The sequence below is a fragment of the Ipomoea triloba genome, chromosome 1 (genome assembly GCF_003576645.1).
Source record: "Ipomoea triloba cultivar NCNSP0323 chromosome 1, ASM357664v1".
Lineage (NCBI taxonomy): Eukaryota > Viridiplantae > Streptophyta > Magnoliopsida > Solanales > Convolvulaceae > Ipomoea > Ipomoea triloba.
This window is the reverse complement of record NC_044916.1, coordinates 19532519-19549036: the sequence shown is the minus strand read 5'-3', so window position 1 is coordinate 19549036 and position 16518 is coordinate 19532519. Positions and strand designations below refer to the sequence as shown.

General features: G+C 36.9%; 2 protein-coding genes across 2 annotated transcripts; one reads left to right on the top strand and one right to left on the bottom strand.

The window, feature by feature from the left end:
* The first annotated feature begins 6761 nt into the window (after positions 1 to 6761).
* Positions 6762 to 7991, top strand: LOC116010011. Its single transcript, XM_031249269.1, has one exon. The coding sequence runs from the start codon at positions 6762 to 6764 to the stop codon at positions 7989 to 7991; it is 1230 nt and encodes a 409-aa protein (XP_031105129.1).
* Positions 7992 to 14160: 6169 nt separating this feature from the next.
* Positions 14161 to 15228, bottom strand: LOC116009989. The gene is made up of 2 exons (XM_031249228.1): positions 14914 to 15228; positions 14161 to 14811 (listed from the first exon to the last, which is right to left on the bottom strand). Exons 1-2 carry the CDS (start codon positions 15226 to 15228, stop codon positions 14161 to 14163), a joined length of 966 nt encoding a protein of 321 aa, XP_031105088.1.
* Positions 15229 to 16518: the final 1290 nt, after the last annotated feature.

The following is a 16518-nucleotide window of genomic DNA, read 5'->3' as shown; positions in this document are numbered from 1 at the left end:
CAGATTACAACTCCCAGAAGCCAAATAAACAAGGAATCCGTACCAATAAATATCCATAAACATCAATACACAAAGGATCAAGAACACAAGTTCATAAATCCATCAAAACAACTCACAGGCAACAAAGAATAGGCTAAGCAGCAAAGAAATACTCAGGATTCCAATACACCAAATAATATCATAGATTGAGAGTGTAAAAAATAGGTTTTAGTGGACATGATGGTTACCTCTTGAAGCACACTCCACCCAAGAACTCTCAAACTTCTTCACAAAGCTTCACCTCCACCTTGATCATCTTTTCCCAAAAGATCCCCAAAAGAACAACATAAGAACTTGTATAAAGATTATGAAAACTACATGATGCAAGGCATACTCTTAGAGATAGATACTTACCCAAGCCCCAACAATCCTAAAAGAGCAATCTTGACTTGAATATTGAAGATGAAATGAACGCCAAACTTTGAAGGAGAAGAAGATGAAAATGGCGTGAATGAGTAGGGAAGAGAGAGAGTGAAAACCTCTAGAAAATGCTAAGTCTTGAATATATATACCATAATACATATATACATATATGTATATATTAGGGTGGAAGATTTTAATAAGGAATGGGCTTAGCTCTTTATATATATAACAATGTTATGTACAATATTAATTTATTGGGCCAAAAGATTCATCTCTTAAATAGATAAATACATAGAATAAGGAGAAAGCCCATAGTATTAGGAATTAAATGTCTTAGGGACAATATATATATATACTAGCATAAGGAATTGGGCCATTATATAAATACTCTTACTTATAAGAATTGTAAGGATCCAAATTAGAATAAATCCCTTACAAGAATTAAATCAAGAATTGGGCTTTTGATTAAAATAATTAATTTCGGGTTCAAGAAATATATATATATATATATATATATATCTATATACGAAATTCGAAGGACTAGCCCAATTAAATTAAATAAATTGCCCGGTGGAAACAATTACCGGTCTCAAGGCTTGAACGAATTTACGGGGTGTTACAGGGGGGGGGGGTTGAATAGACTCACAAGGGGTTTTTGAAAACTTTTTCATGCGAGTTATATCGCAACGGAAAGATTATATCAAATTTTAGCTTCACTTTGCACTTAGGATTTTCTTATAAAAGATATTACGTTTGAGTGGAATATGCAATGCAATACGTAAAATAAATAAAAGAGAGAGAGAGAGAGAGAGAGATTTTTAAAGTGGTTCGGCTGTTAACTAAGCCTACTCCACTCTTCTTCACAACTCGTGAAGGTTTGCACTATATTCCCCGTAATAGTACAAACTCCGTTACAACAAGCTCTTTTGATCACTTAGCTCAGCAGCCTTGTTGTTGTAGGTTTTTCAACTTCTTCCAAGTTTACTCCGCCTCTTTCTACTTCGCTTGTAGAGATGGTTGGTTGTGATGATTCTCCAACTTGAAATCCTTGTGATTAGTTTCCTTGATAAGCTTCTTAATCACACAAGAATTTCTTTTTGCAAAATATCACTTGTATGCTTATGAATACCACACTGAGAGCTGTTTACTTGCTAGACAAAATTTCGCTTTTTCAACCTTGTCAAAGTGAGATGGGACAAGGGTATTTATAGGTGAAATTTCAGATCCGTTGGAGGGAATGTGAAATTCAAACATATTGTCCAGTGTGTAATATCCAATGGGTAAGGTTTTCACCTTTTTCAGAATGTCAGTACTTTATAGCCGTTTGTCCACTTTTGTGCAAGGACAATTTGTCTTTTGTCTCACAAAAAGGTGACAATCATTAAATGCTCCTTGGGATCGTTGCATAGGACCCCATTTGACATTCAGATATACCCATTTTCAAGGCAGTAGATAAGACAACTTATCAGAGAATGTCTTTGCCTTGGTTGTGCGAGGAAATGATTGACTTTATCATTCCTCTAAATCTCCTCGAGACAATCACAGTTTGATTGCTCGGTTATAAAAGCTTGGCCCTTCCATCCTTCGGCCTGTAATGCTAGTCTTCGGTTCTTCAAGCCTTCAACACTTCGGTTCTTCAAATCTTCAACTCTTCGATTTGATTCTTCAAGGTTTCGGTGTTTGTGACTTGAATCCTTTCCATGAGAGATATTTCAATGATGGTTCGTTACTAAGGATTCGGTCAACTTATAAGACTATGATGTAAAAACAAAAGCCTATTCTAAAAGACAAAAGAAAAGTTGGGGGGGTCTCCTCGGGTGGTTGGTATCATCAAAATCAACAGCTCGGGGTTCCTAACAGTTGTAATAGAATTTCTAATACAATATATTCTTTTTTAACTTTCCTAGTCGTAATATAATTCTAGATTAAAATTACTAATCTATACTATTAATAAGAGTTAATTCCATTTTTGGTCCTAGATTTATAGGTGGTAATCCACTTTTAGTCCTTCTTTTTCAAAATATCCCTTTTTGGTCTTAGTATTATTGTGGCATGACCTTTTTTGTCCTCCGTTAACAAAATCGTTGAAATATCGTAAAATATAAGGACATTTTGATCTTTTTTATACAAAGTGGGTTGATCCGATATACTTTTATTTTTATTTTTTTTTAAAATAAATTCATAATTGAAGACTTAAATGTGCTTGTATTTTACGGAAGTTAAATGATTTTGTTAATGGAGGACCAAAAATGGTCATGCCACAATAATAATAGGACCAAAAGGGGTTGCTTTGAATAAAAATGACTAAAAGTGGATTGGCACATAAAAATCTAGGACCAAAAATGAAATTAACTCCTATTAATAAAAACAAAATCCCCAAACCGCCCTAAAATGACGTCATTTTGGGCTATCTAATTTTGGGTAGCAAGGTTAGGTCATATATTTTTTCCTAGAAAATTATTGAAAATGTTGTCTTGGTTATGCTCATCTTAAATATAGTATGTAATTAAAATTTGTAGAATAAAAATTATTAAGTAATAAATATCTAATTAACATATAAAATGAAATAATGTTTATTACTGAATGGATTCTTCGTTATTTATTTATATTATGAGTTATTCCTTGACAATTGATTAACTCGGACATTTTATAATCAGAATAATACACAAGAATCGTTGCTCCAATCAAATAAGTTGTTCGATAATGCTCTGCCGTTGTTAGAACCAGCTATTGGTGCACCAACATTTAGTTCAGCTAATCTCAGTTTAATTGTAAGCAAATTTGTTATCTCAATAGCGTACCTAACTATTTTATTTAAATAAAATGCAATTTGTAATTTTACTTCCTCGGGTATAAATAATTGCATTGATTGGTAGTGAAGCATTGTACAGTGGATTTATGGTTTACTCTCCAAGAACACCTATTAATATGCCTAGGAATGGTAATACAACTCAAATTTAAATTATTTGTAATAACCTTTACATTTTAGTATATAAAAATTTTGATTTATTTGTTGTTTTAAATTACTGATTTACTCCAATTAATGAATTAATTATTATGTACTTATTTTTTTTTGAAGGCCAACCAATAGTGGTATATTAAATCAAAGCTGCAATAGCGTCAGGAGGGATAGAATCCCAATACAAAAACTCAGTTTGAGAATAGGCCAAAGAGGCAAGAGCATGAGCACCTAGATTAGCAGCTCTAGGTACCAAGCTTATAGAACAATGAGTAAAAGACGACATAATAGCCCTTGATGCTTCAATAGAAAACGCAATATAAGAAAACAACTCGTTGTGAATCGTTGAAAGCAATTGTTGAAGGTTTGCACAATAGGTATAGAGCACCACTTGATCAAGACCTCGGTTTTTTAGCCAAGAGAGGACCTCCTTGCACACCAAGGACTCTGCCATAAGAGGTGACAGGCAGCCATGTAACGGCCCATTGAACGCCGCAACAAAACCTCCATTGTCGGAGAACAGGACTGTGCCAACAGTCGACCTCCTTGTGGCCGGCATGAACCCTGCATCGAAGAAACATCGGAATCCTAGCGTCGGAGTCGGTGCTAACAGCTGCAGTGCTGGCGGGTGGTCTTCAGGTGATAGACCAGCCGAGTGCAGCGGCTGAATGTGATGGACTTGGCGCCATGCTTGCACCGCAGCACATGTTGTTCACCAAACTGCCCTCGGTTGCGGCAGGCAATTCTTCCACACGGCCGAGTTGCGAGCTAACCAGACATGGTACAGAACCGCCACTGCAATAAGAAGGTCTTCAGCCGTGAGCAAAGTCATAATATTAGAGAACCAATCTATAAAATTATTCCCCACCAAGGTTGGTGATATAATCTCAATTGTGCATATTTTTCTAAGTATTTTAGATCAACTTTTGAGCTTAAATGGAATAAATTGCTATCTTCAATGCATATTCCTTGCTTTCTCTCTTAGATATGGTTTCACTCTTGATTTGAGTGTTTTATGGTGTTTGTTAGTGTTTTGAAACCATTTTAGATCAAATGCAAAGCAAGGGAACATTTCAAGACATGTTTGGGAGTCAAAATGGAATAAGAATGCTTACATTGAGGCCTCGTCGCGTCCAGGATCAAATTCGTCACGTTCAGAATTTCCAGTGTTCAACATTGTTGAGATGGGTCCAGGGCTCGACGCGTCGAGCCCCTGTCTCGACACGTCGAGAATTCTGCGCAGTACAGTGGCGGAAAAGCCTATTTTGCCCCTATTTTTGCTCCCACTATATAAAGCTCATTTTCCCAAAACCCTAGAGCTAAGCTGCATTTGAGGAGGCAAAAAGAGTGAGAGTAAAAGGTGTCTTCCTCTCCAAAGAGTCTAGGAGGGATCCACCACTTTTGGAGAAGATACTCACTTTCAAGGAGCTACAAAGGCTTAGGGAGGAAGAAGGAAGACTTGGAAAGCTATATTCGGGAGAATTTCCTTTTCTTTCCTTTACTTTCTTAGTCTTTGTAAACTCTTCATTACTTGTGTTTTAAATTCAATCCTAGCCATGATTGGCTAAAGTAATCTTGGGATTTTTGGGTGATAGGTGTTTATGAATCCTATTTGCCTTGTTCTTCATGTTTAATGATATGTTTATATTTGGGTTTTATAACTTATGATGAAATTGTGATTTCTATTGTGATGCTTGTGATTAAAGGCCTAAATTACTTGTATCTTGCTATAGTTGTGTCTTGATGGGAGTTAGGGCATATCCTAGAGCACTCACTCTTGCACTTGACTTTTGCACCTTGGGAGAGGGCAAATTTGTTAAGGGATTTTATCTAGGTTGCTTGTTCTTGATTAGTTCTTTATTGTGGGTTTGAATTATGGGAGTAATTCATTCCCCTTTGTGAAAGCAATCCTCCACATTTGTTAGAACCCGAATTACATATCTCACCTTAGCTTGGCATTAGGAGACTAAACACCTAAACCCGGAAATCCCATCTCTCTCTCTATTTGTTTTCATCAACTAGCTTTTATTATTCTATTTTATTACAATATTTGCAACCGTTCAAACACCATTTTCGTTAGGATTAGCTTCACATGAATACATTAGTAACTAGTGTTCGGTACGCCCTGCTTCCCTGTGGATCGATACCCCGGAATACTCCGGGTATTTGAATTGTTATGAAATATGCTACAATCAAATTGGCGCCGTTGCTAGGGAAGTGGCGTTTAAGTATTGACATTAGTGAAAGTTTTACTCTAGGAGTCTAATCCATTATTTTTTCTTTATTTTTACTTACCCATAACAAAGTTTGCTTTCTTTAGTGTGATCTTGTGTTTTAGGTACTTGTTGCATGCAAACACGGTCATCGAGGAAAGAAGGATTATTACCTTTGGACCTTGAGATTGAAAAGAGAGCAAAGTACCTTAGAAAGCAACGAAAGATGGCACAAGCTCAAGGAAATATCAATGTAAATCTTAATGGAGATGGAAATGGAAGTGGCAATGGAAATGGAAACGGTGATGGGAATGGAGTTAATCAACCCCCACCGGTGAGGAGAGCTATGTCCGATTATATTGCACCCGATTTGGAAGAACGTGATAGTATCAACATTCCGGGTGTTGAGGCCAACAATTTCGAAATCAAACTGGCGATAATCCAAATGGTTGCATCGGATCAATTCAGAGGATCACCCATGGAAGATCCAAATGCTCATATTACTAAATTCCTCCGGGTTTGTAGCACTTTTAAGATGAACGGAGTTCCTACTGAAGCAATCAAACTTCGACTGTTTCCATTTTCAGTGAGGGAGAAAGCTCACGGTTGGCTCATTTCCTTTCTGGCTAATTATTTTGATAGTTGGGATCAACTTCACCGGGAATTCTTGAAGAAGTTCTACCCAATCTCAAAGACTCAAAGGATGAGAAGAGCAATCCAAAACTTCAAGCAATTGCCGAATGAGTCCTTAGCCGAGTCGTGGGAAAGATTCAAAAATTTAAGAAGACAATGCCCACACCATGGTATACAAAGTTGGGATCTAATTATGGTGTTCTATGAGGGATTATTTGACACTTCAAGAACTTTGGTGGATGCATCTTCGGGAGGTTCATTCACAGTCTTGGAACCTATTCAAGCCGAGGAATTGTTAGAAAAAATTGCAATGAACGGTTCTACTTGGTACTCCGATAGATCTTCACAAAGATTGGGAGGAGGTATTCATGAAGTGGAGTAAATATCCGCTTTATCGGCTAAAGTGGATAATGTTGCAACAATGGTGCAAAAGCTAGCTCAAATCACTCTTCAAAACCGAAATGTGATCTATGTTTCTACTCCTTCTTCTCCCTCAAGACAAGTATTGATTTGTGATCTTTGCGGTGGAGGGCACAACTTGGGTGAATGCCTTAATGAAGACACCAATTCTCAATCTTCCGTGGAACATATTGATTTGGTGGGATACAATAGGCCACAACAATCTTTTCAACCTCAAGGAGCCTATAATCCTAATACCTCAAGGAATCATCCCAGTTTTTCTTGGAGCAACCCAATGGGGGTGGCAAATCCCCAACATTTTGGTAATAGAGGATCTCCACCGGGATTTCAAGGGCAATCAAATTATAGAGGAGCCCCACCACAACAATTTAGGCCAACTCAAGGATTTCAACCCCAAGCTCCGACTATTGAACCAAGCCCCACCTCTACCTACTTTGGAAGCTCTACCTCCACCGAATTGGGTAGTTATGATGGAAATGATGGTGAAATCTCAATTGCAAAGTGAGGAAAGATTTAGACAAGTGACGGAGAGGTTGGACCAATTGAGTGCTCATAACAAGATGCTAGAGAACCAATTAGCAAATCAAGCTTCTACTTCTAGCACCAAAGTCACTGGGAAGTTGCCCGCTTGTCCCGAGAATTCAAGAGAGCATGTCAATGCCATTGTAACAAGAAGTGGCAAGAAACTTGAAGAACCACCTCTTCCGGTTGACAAACCAATGCCAAGTAAAATCATCGATGTTGAGATTGAAGAGAAACTCGAGGAAGAAGAGGCTAACCCTCCCGTTTTGAATTCGAGCCATCAAGGTCATGAAAATGATGAAAGAGAGAAGCCCGAGAGAAAGTATGTGCCACCACTTCCATTCCCTCAAAAATTCCAAAGGCAAGCCAAAGATAGTAGATGGAAAAAATTCTTGGATATTGTTGAAAATTTGAAAGTCTCTATCCCGTTGCTTGATTTGCTCACCCAAACACCTTCTTATGGGAAGTTTTTAAGGGAGATTCTATCTAAAAAGAGAAAGTTTGGTGATCAAGAAATGATTGCAATGACACAAGAGTACTGGGCCTTAACACGTGAAGAGGGAAGGTTTCCAACAAAGCTTAGAGATCCGGGAATATTCACAATTCCATGTGTTATTGGTGGTTCCACCATCAATAGATCACTTTGTGATTTAGGAGTGAGTGTTAATGTAATGCCTTTATCTCTTTGTAAGAAGCTCAATTTGGGAGAGCCACAACCGGTCGAATTAACACTTCAATTTGCTGACCGGTCAACCAAAAATCCTATTGGAATTCTTGAGGATGTTCTCGTTCGAGTTGACAAGTATTTTGTGCCTTGTGACTTCGTGGTAATGGATATTTGAGAAGACCCCTACACTCCAATCATATTGGGGAGACCTTTCTTGGCGACAACGGGAGCAATAATTGATGCATAGAAAGGATCAATGATCTTTGATTTTGGAGAAGAGAAAGTGGCATTCAATGTTCTTGAAGATCCTAATTCTCGTGTTATTGAAAGGTGTTATAGGGCCGATGTGATGGGTAGCAAGACTCGTGATGGAGATGCTAATTTTGCACATATGGAGAAAGGCGAAAAAGGATGTCTTTTGGGACTCAAGGCTTGCGATAGGAACTTCAATGAGGCTAGTTATGGTGGTAGCCTCACGGATCAACCCAGATGAACTTTGAAAAAGGGGTCGAGCTTATGGCCTTAAACAAGCGCTTCTTGGGAGGCAACCCAAGCCTTTTAATTTCTTGCATTTTAATTTTTGTTAGTTTATTTTGCATGATAGAAATTGAATATGAATTTGGATGTTACTTGCTTTAATTTGAAATTATATGATGCTAAACGAATTTTTTTTTTGAAAATTTTTGAGCCTAAGTTTTCGTGTTGATATGATTTCGGAGTTGAATCTTTGCTTGTTGAGTGTTGTTTTCGGGTTGGGAGTTAGTTTCATGTTTTACAGTTGAAAATTTTGTGAATTTGCACTCTGAACACTTTCGACGCGTCGAGAGTTAGACTCGACGCGTCAAATGTTTGCCGTAACATTTTTTAGAATTTCTGATGCTCTCGACGCGTCGAGCTCGTGCCGAATGATTTTTACGAAAATCTTAGAGGGCTCGACGACAGTCAGCATTGACCGAGACAGCTTTTAAACCCATTTTCCCCAAATTCTTTATTTGTTCTTCTTCGCACAAGCAGCACTCCCACCCATTTTCTTCACATTCTCTTCATCATTTGCTCTCAAAACACACTCAAATTCAATACAAACTCATCCTAAGGCATCAAGGTAACATCCTTATCCATTTTCTCCATCAATTTCTCTTAGTTTTGTTCTTAATTTCATAGTTTTTGGGCATGAAACCTAACCCACGAATTTTGCCTAATTTTCGAATTTTTTGGATTGAAATGCATTGGGTTAGTGTTTCTTTGCATCTTTTTACTCATAGTGTTGCTCTTACATGTTAATATTACATTACACTTGAATTTCAAATGAAGACGATAGATTTACACTCTTTATTTGCTCATGGATTTCTATGCTCAATGCCCATAGTTTCTTTCATGATTAGTGTAGCCTTATTTTACAAATGCTCATGACTGATTGTATTTGAGGTGGTGATATGTATTGTGATGAAATGGGTTGAATAGGGACACCAATTGCACTAAGCTTCTTTGTTCAAATTCTTGCACACAAGGTGTTTGATGAAATGCTCCAATAAAGTTCTTGATATTTCTTGCATTGTTTGCTTGCATATTGCTCTATGTTTCACATTAATCAATGCTTGCAAGTATATATTGTCCTCACTTTATGATATTGTAGATAAGAAATGCCTCCAAGAGTTAGGTTCACAAACAAAAGCCAAAGAGGAGAGTCATCACAACAAACTCAAGAGCCTCATCCTCGTATTTTCCACCACCACCCGAAGACGATCATCATTAGCAGGTCAAGGGATGCCCTTCAATCCCTTTCCCCTGATTTATTTTGTTGCATTGGGACAATGCAACTCTTTAAGTGTGGGGGGAAGTGTGGTTGAATTGATTTTCCCTTTTATATTTTTATATCTTTAGCTTTTGTTTTAGTATTTAGTTTTGACTACTTTTGAATCTTCTCCTGAAAATAATTTTGAACTCTTACTCCTAGTTGTCTTACTTTATGGGTTTCTATACAGAAAAATTGTGCTTTTATGTTGAAAAATATGCTCATTAGCTTGTTAGTTTCCCCCCTTGAATTTTTTGTAAAAATGTCATGCTTTTTCTTGGATGATTCATGATCTTTTTGTTGATAAATTACTTGTCATGGCACCTAGCTGCAATTATTTTCTCTTGCCGGTTTGTGGATTTTTTGGTTGAACTTGTTGCATTCCAATGTGCCATTGATGAAATCAAAGTGAAGCATATGATTGAACTATTCTCTTGCCAATGTCCTTGTTAACCGTTTAATAATTGAAATAATTCCTAATCTAGTGGTTTGTGCTTCGCTAGTGAAAGTTTATGCGAAATTCCGGCATTGCCTCATTAGTTGGCTTTATGGAACTTGCCTCATTACTCCTCCAAAATGTAGTCTAATTGTTTGCATGTTTAGAAATGATTTAGGCCATTTTTTGTTCACCTTTAGCCTTTAAACCTACCCATATCATATGTTTTTATCCCTTGTGTCCCCTTTGAGCCTTTTTCTTTGTTTAATAAGTGCTAAGCACTTAACCCCTCTTCGTGAATTTTTTTTGTTTAACCCTCATCATCAAACCCTTAGCCATTAGCCAAATATGTTCCCTTCCACCCTAGAGAGAATTTAGCATTTATCTTTGATATTCTTAGAAGAGATCTTTATGGAGCTTATAGTTTGAAAGCAACATGTACCTTGAAATGTCTAAGGGGGGTGTATTCAATCATGATTTTTGTAGATTTTTTAAAACTTTTAAAATGATAGATTTTAATAAACTTTTATTGACTTTCATAAAGTCGTTCAAAACTTTTTAAAACTTTGTAATACTCTATAAAAGTCAATATAAAAAACTTGCATAAACTTTTATCAACTTTTTTATTTTAAAAATTCTACAAAAGTCATTAAAATTCTAAATTGAATACATCCTTACAAACTTTCATAAGCAATTCATAACAATATTAAACACTAAAAATTTATAGTTATAGAATTGTTCAAATAAAATATTTAAAAATATAATTACTTTTTCTTGAGAAATTAATATTTAAAAAAATTATAATTACTAGTTGCATAAAAAAAAAATAGTATATATAAAAATTATATTTGATATATTGCTAGGTATCAAACAAAGAGCTATTATTTGCAATAACAATATGGGACTGCTAACAACAACAATGTGCTTCTCTTTGTAGCCTCAAATTGCTAGTGCAAATAATAGTTCACTATTCATAATAGCATGTTGTTAAAAAGAAAAAAGAAAAAAGAAAAAATATATTACGAATAAACATATGAATATTATGAAACATATAGTAAAAGTTGACGGTAATAGATACAAAAAATTTACTCTGTTCATGTATTTAGGTGAAAAAGTTTAGATGTTAGGGATAAAAAGTTCATAAAAAAATCAAAATATACAAGCAACAATGAAATAAAGTTCATAAAAAAATCAAAATATACAAGCAACAATGAAATAAAGTTCATAAAAAAATCAAAATATACAAGCAACAATGAAATAAAATTAATATTATTTTGAATTTTTAGAGGAAGATTGTAAAGTTTAGGAGAGAGAAAAAAAATTGGTAGAGTTTAGGTATGTAGAAAATATAATGAAGAAAAAATAGTTTATTGAATTTAGGTATAAGGTTTATAAAGATTAAAATTTTAAATAAGGAGAAAAAATTAGAGTTTAAATAGAGAGAGAAAAAAAACCTTCAGTGTTGGTAGAAATAAAATTTTGAAATCTTGGGGTTGGGGATTGGATTTCAGCTATTTATATTTGAGAAGGAAAAGTATATAAAAGTCTACAGAAGTTCTAAAATTAAAAAGTCATTACAAATTCATAACTTTTTGAATACCACATGACTTTTAAAGATTCTTTAAAAGTTATAATTGAATACCACATGACTTTTAAAAACTCTTTCAAAATCTTGATCGAATACCGCATGACTTTTAAATACTCTCTAAAAGTTTGAATTGAATACCTCCAAACTTTTAAAGTTCATAAAAGTCTTTAAAATTCTATGAAAGTCATGATTGAATACACCCCCCTAAGTGTGGGGGTCTAGATCTTTTGTGTATAGTCGTTTACTACTTGGGTAGTTTGCTAGCATTCGAATAAAGTTTGCCTCGATATTTGAAAAAAAAAAAAAAAGAAAAAAGAAAAAAAAGTCAAAAAAGATAAAAAATCAAAAATCAAAATCAAAATCAAAATCCCAAAGTTCCTTCTTTGAAAAGTTGTTGCGTATCTCGAGAAAAATCAAAAAAGAAAAGCAATGAGGAATAAAAGTTTGAATAGTTTGAAGTTTGTAAATAGCTTTGGAAAGTTTGTATTCGACCCCCACTTCATTAGAATATTGCCTTGGTTCTTAAAGTTACATTTGGCTCCTTTGGTCATATCTTTCTCATCTCTTCTAGGATTTTATAAGGTAGATATTAAGGTAGATATTTTTGACGTTCTCTCTCTTTTGTTAATTTTTTCATACCCCTTCTTTGTTAGCCTTAACCCTTAGCCCCGTTATAAGCTAATAAAAGACCTATTTGATCTTTGCATGCAACTTTAGGTCTATACTAGGAGGAGTACGAAAGGCAAGCCTTTGGGATCTATTTCTAATGCTAAGTTTTGCATAAACCTAACTGAGTATGTGTACACACTAGATTTCTCACTATAAATAATTTGGTGCTTGGATATTGGCCTGCGAATGGATCTTGTGTGTTAATTTGAGATGATTCTTGAAGCATGTTGTCGTGTGACAAGTTGGTTTGTGGATGTTTGGTTGTGCGAGAGAGGTATGCGCGACTTGTGTGCTTGACTTGAAATTTACCCATTTGTTTGCTTGAGGACAAGCAAAGACTTAAGTGTGGGGGAGTTTGATATAATCTCAATTGTGCATATTTTTCTAAGTATTTTGGATCAACTTTTGAGCTTAAATGGATTAAATTGCTATCTTCAATGCATATTCCTTGCTTTCTCTCTTAGATATGGTTTCACTCTTGATTTGAGTGTTTTATGGTGTTTGTTAGTGTTTTGAAACCATTTTAGATCAAATGCAAAGCAAGGGAACATTTCAAGACATATTTGGGAGTCAAAATGGAAGAAGAATGCTTACATTGAGGCCTCATCGCGTCCAGGATCAAATTCGTCACGTTCAGAATTTCCAGTGTGCAACATTGTTGAGATGGGTCCAGGGCTCGACGCGTCGAGAAATTGCCGTAGCAATTTCGGAAAAAAAAGATCAAGGCTCGATGCGTCGAGCCCCTGTCTCGACGCGTCGAGAATTCTGCGCAGTACAGTGGCGGAAAAGCCTATTTTGCCCCTATTTTTGCTCCCACTATATAAAGCTCATTTTCCCAAAACCCTAGAGCTAAGCTGCATTTGAGGAGGCAAAAAGAGTGAGAGTAAAAGGTGTCTTCCTCTCCAAAGAGTCTAGGAGGGATCCACCACTTTTGGAGAAGATACTCACTTTCAAGGAGCTACAAAGGCTTAGGGAGGAAGAAGGAAGACTTGGAAAGCTATATTCGGGAGAATTTCTTTTCCTTTCCTTTACTTTCTTAGTCTTTGTAAACTCTTCATTACTTGTGTTTTAAATTCAATCCTAGCCATGATTGGCTAAAGTAATCTTGGGATTTTTGGGTGATAGGTGTTTATGAATCCTATTTGCCTTGTTCTTCATGTTTAATGATATGTTTATATTTGGGTTTTATAACTTATGATGAAATTGTGATTTCTATTGTGATGCTTGTGATTAAAGGCCTAAATTACTTGTATCTTGCTATAGTTGTGTCTTGATGGGAGTTAGGGCATATCCTAGAGCACTCACTCTTGCACTTGACTTTTGCACCTTGGAAGAGGGCAAATTTGTTAAGGGATTTTGTCTAGGTTGCTTGTTCTTGATTAGTTCTTTATTGTGGGTTTGAATTATGGGAGTAATTCCTTCCCCTTTGTGAAAGCAATCCTCCACATTTGTTAGAACCCGAATTATATATCTCACCTTAGCTTGGCATTAGGAGACTAAACACCTAAACCCAGAAATCCCATCTCTCTCTCTCTCTATTTGTTTTCATCAACCGGCTTTTATTATTCTATTTTATTACAATATTTGCAACCGTTTAAACACCATTTTCGTTAGGATTAGCTTCACATGAATACATTAGTAACTAGTGTTTGGTACGCCCCGCTTCCCTGTGGATCGATACCCCGGAATACTCAGGGTATTTGAATTGTTATGAAATATGCTACAATCAGTTGGTATGGAAAAAGTAGCCTCATGCCAAACTAATTTTGAGAAATCACACAAAACAAGGGAGTGCATTATGTTCTCATGAATTAGACCATACATTGGGCATGATGGATGAACATCTACCCTCTTTAAAATCATATTTGTAGTGGTGGGAAGAACATCCGTGAGAGCTCTCCAAAGAAAAGCCTTCCATTTGGGAGGCGATTTAATCTTCCAGAGAGGTAACCATTTATCAAAAGCCCAGGGTCATTGGCAAACTCGCCACAAATGCATCTATAACCCTGTTTAGCAGTATAACAACCCCGTGGGTCTCCATGCCAATACCAAGAGTCTTCATGGTCAAGGCTGATAGGGATGCTCAGAATGCGTTCCACATCAATTGGTAGAAAAATATCCTGCAGTATGGCCTGATCCAACAAATTAGTAGCTGGGTCAATAAGACTAGAAACCAAGGAACCATCGAATCCCTGGGGCATTTTAGTCTGAACCAAAAGATCAGGATCATCAGGAAGCCATGGGTGCCCCCAAATTAAGGTTGATATACCATTCCCTATCCTTCTTCGTATACCAGAACATACCAACTCATGGGCCGCCATAATACTTCGCCAGCAGAAACTGGGACAACTACCTGTAGAAGCATCAACAAATGAAGACTGAGGGTAGTACCTGGCTTTATAAATTCTAGCCACCAGAGATTGGGGTTTAGTCAAAAAATGCCAGGCCTGTTTGCCCAACATTGCCAGATTAAAAGCTCTCAAATCCTTGAAACCCAAACCTCCATACTTCTTAGGATAGCATAACCAATCCCAAGCTTTTCAATGAATGCGCCTTTCGCCACCTGAACCCCACCAATACCGATTCATAACTCTCTTTATAGACAAGCAAACCGAGTGAGGGAGGAGGAAGACACTCATAGAAAAGGTTGGCATAGATTGTGCCACACTTTTCAACAACACTTCCTTTCCAACCTGTGATATTAACTTCTTACTCCAGGAGCCTACACTCTGATTTATTTTATCCTCAACATACGAAAAAACTGCCTTCTTATTTCGTCCAACAAATGCTGGCAAGCCCAGATATTTCCCGAAATTGGGAGCTTGAGCCACTCCAAGCACAGACACAACTCCCTCCCTATCATCTCTACTCGTGTTCCTGCTGAAGCACACACTCGACTTATTAAAATTGACAGCTTTCCTTGACATAGCCTCATATTCACTTAGGCACTATTTAATAGCGCCTGCCTCGTGCACATTAGCCTTAAAGAACAAAAGGCTATCATCTGCAAAGAACAAATGTGAAACAGGCGGAGCACCCCTCGCAACTCTGCAACCATGAAACAAACCTCGTCGTTCAGCCTGCTGTAACAATAGCTAGAGGCCTTCTGCACAAATAATGAACAAATATGGGGAAAGTGGATCTCCCTGTCTAATAACCCGTGTCAAGGTGACTTGACCTATATCCTCACCATTCACCAGAAAATTGTAAGAAACTGTGGTGACACATAGCATTATCAAGTTTACCCACTCAGTTGCAAAACCCAGAGCTAACAACATCCCACAGAGGAAATGCCACTCCATACGATCATAAGCCTTGGCCATGTCAAGCTTTAAGGCACCCCAGCCCACTACCCCAGTCTGCTTTCTATTCAAAAAATGCCCAACCTCTACTGCAATTAAGATATTATCCCTAATAAGTCTGTCAGGAATGAAAGCACTTTGTGATTCGGATATGATATCCCCCAGCAAAGGCTTCATCTTATTCGCAATCATTTTAGCCATAATCTTATACACTACATTACACAGGGCAATAGGCCAGAGATCAGACACCCTCTCCGGATGGCTTTTCTTAGGAATCAAAACAACATTAGTATCATTCAAACCACTTGGAAAGGAACAATCAGTCAAACAGCTAATCACAAAGGATGAAACATCTCCACCAACTATCTCCCAAAAATGCTGAAAGAACCCCGGATTCATTCCATCTGGGCTCGGAGCCTTATCAGGAAACATAGAGAATAGGGCAACCTTAACTTCCTCCGCCTCGAAAGGCCTTAGGAGGGCCTCATTCTGATTAAGGGATACACGGGGGGGGAGGGGGGGAATAGATGCAGTAAACAAATCCACAGGGTCTAAGTTATTAGAAGAAAAGATATCTTCAAAATAACTTAACACAATCGATTTTAAACCATCATCCTCCACCCACTCATCAGACTCATTTTTTAATTTAGACAATGTATTCTTCTTTTTACGAGCAGAAGCATACCTGTGAAAAAACTTCGTATTGGCGTCGGCTCCTCTCAACCAATATTGTTTTGCCCTCTGTTTCCAAAAAGCATCCTCTTGAGCCTCCAAACGACAAAGCTCGGTCTCAATACGATGAAATTCCGCAAGAGAGGTGGGATCTCTGAGATCCCTCAGGTGCAACTGCTCCTTCCGTAGGCTCTTTATCTGTTCACCAAAACGGTGAAAACGGTTTCCTCCCCATTTGGACAG

Coding starts and splice junctions, on each gene's coding strand:
- LOC116009989 (XM_031249228.1), bottom strand. CDS start 15,228: ATGTCAAGGAAAGCTGTCAATTTTAATAAGTCGAGTGTGTGCTTCAGC. Junction 14,812..14,913: donor TCTTCCTCCTCCCTCACTCG/GTTTGCTTGTCT, acceptor TGCTATCCTAAG/AAGTATGGAGGTTTGGGTTT.
- LOC116010011 (XM_031249269.1), top strand. CDS start 6,762: ATGAAGACACCAATTCTCAATCTTCCGTGGAACATATTGATTTGGTGG.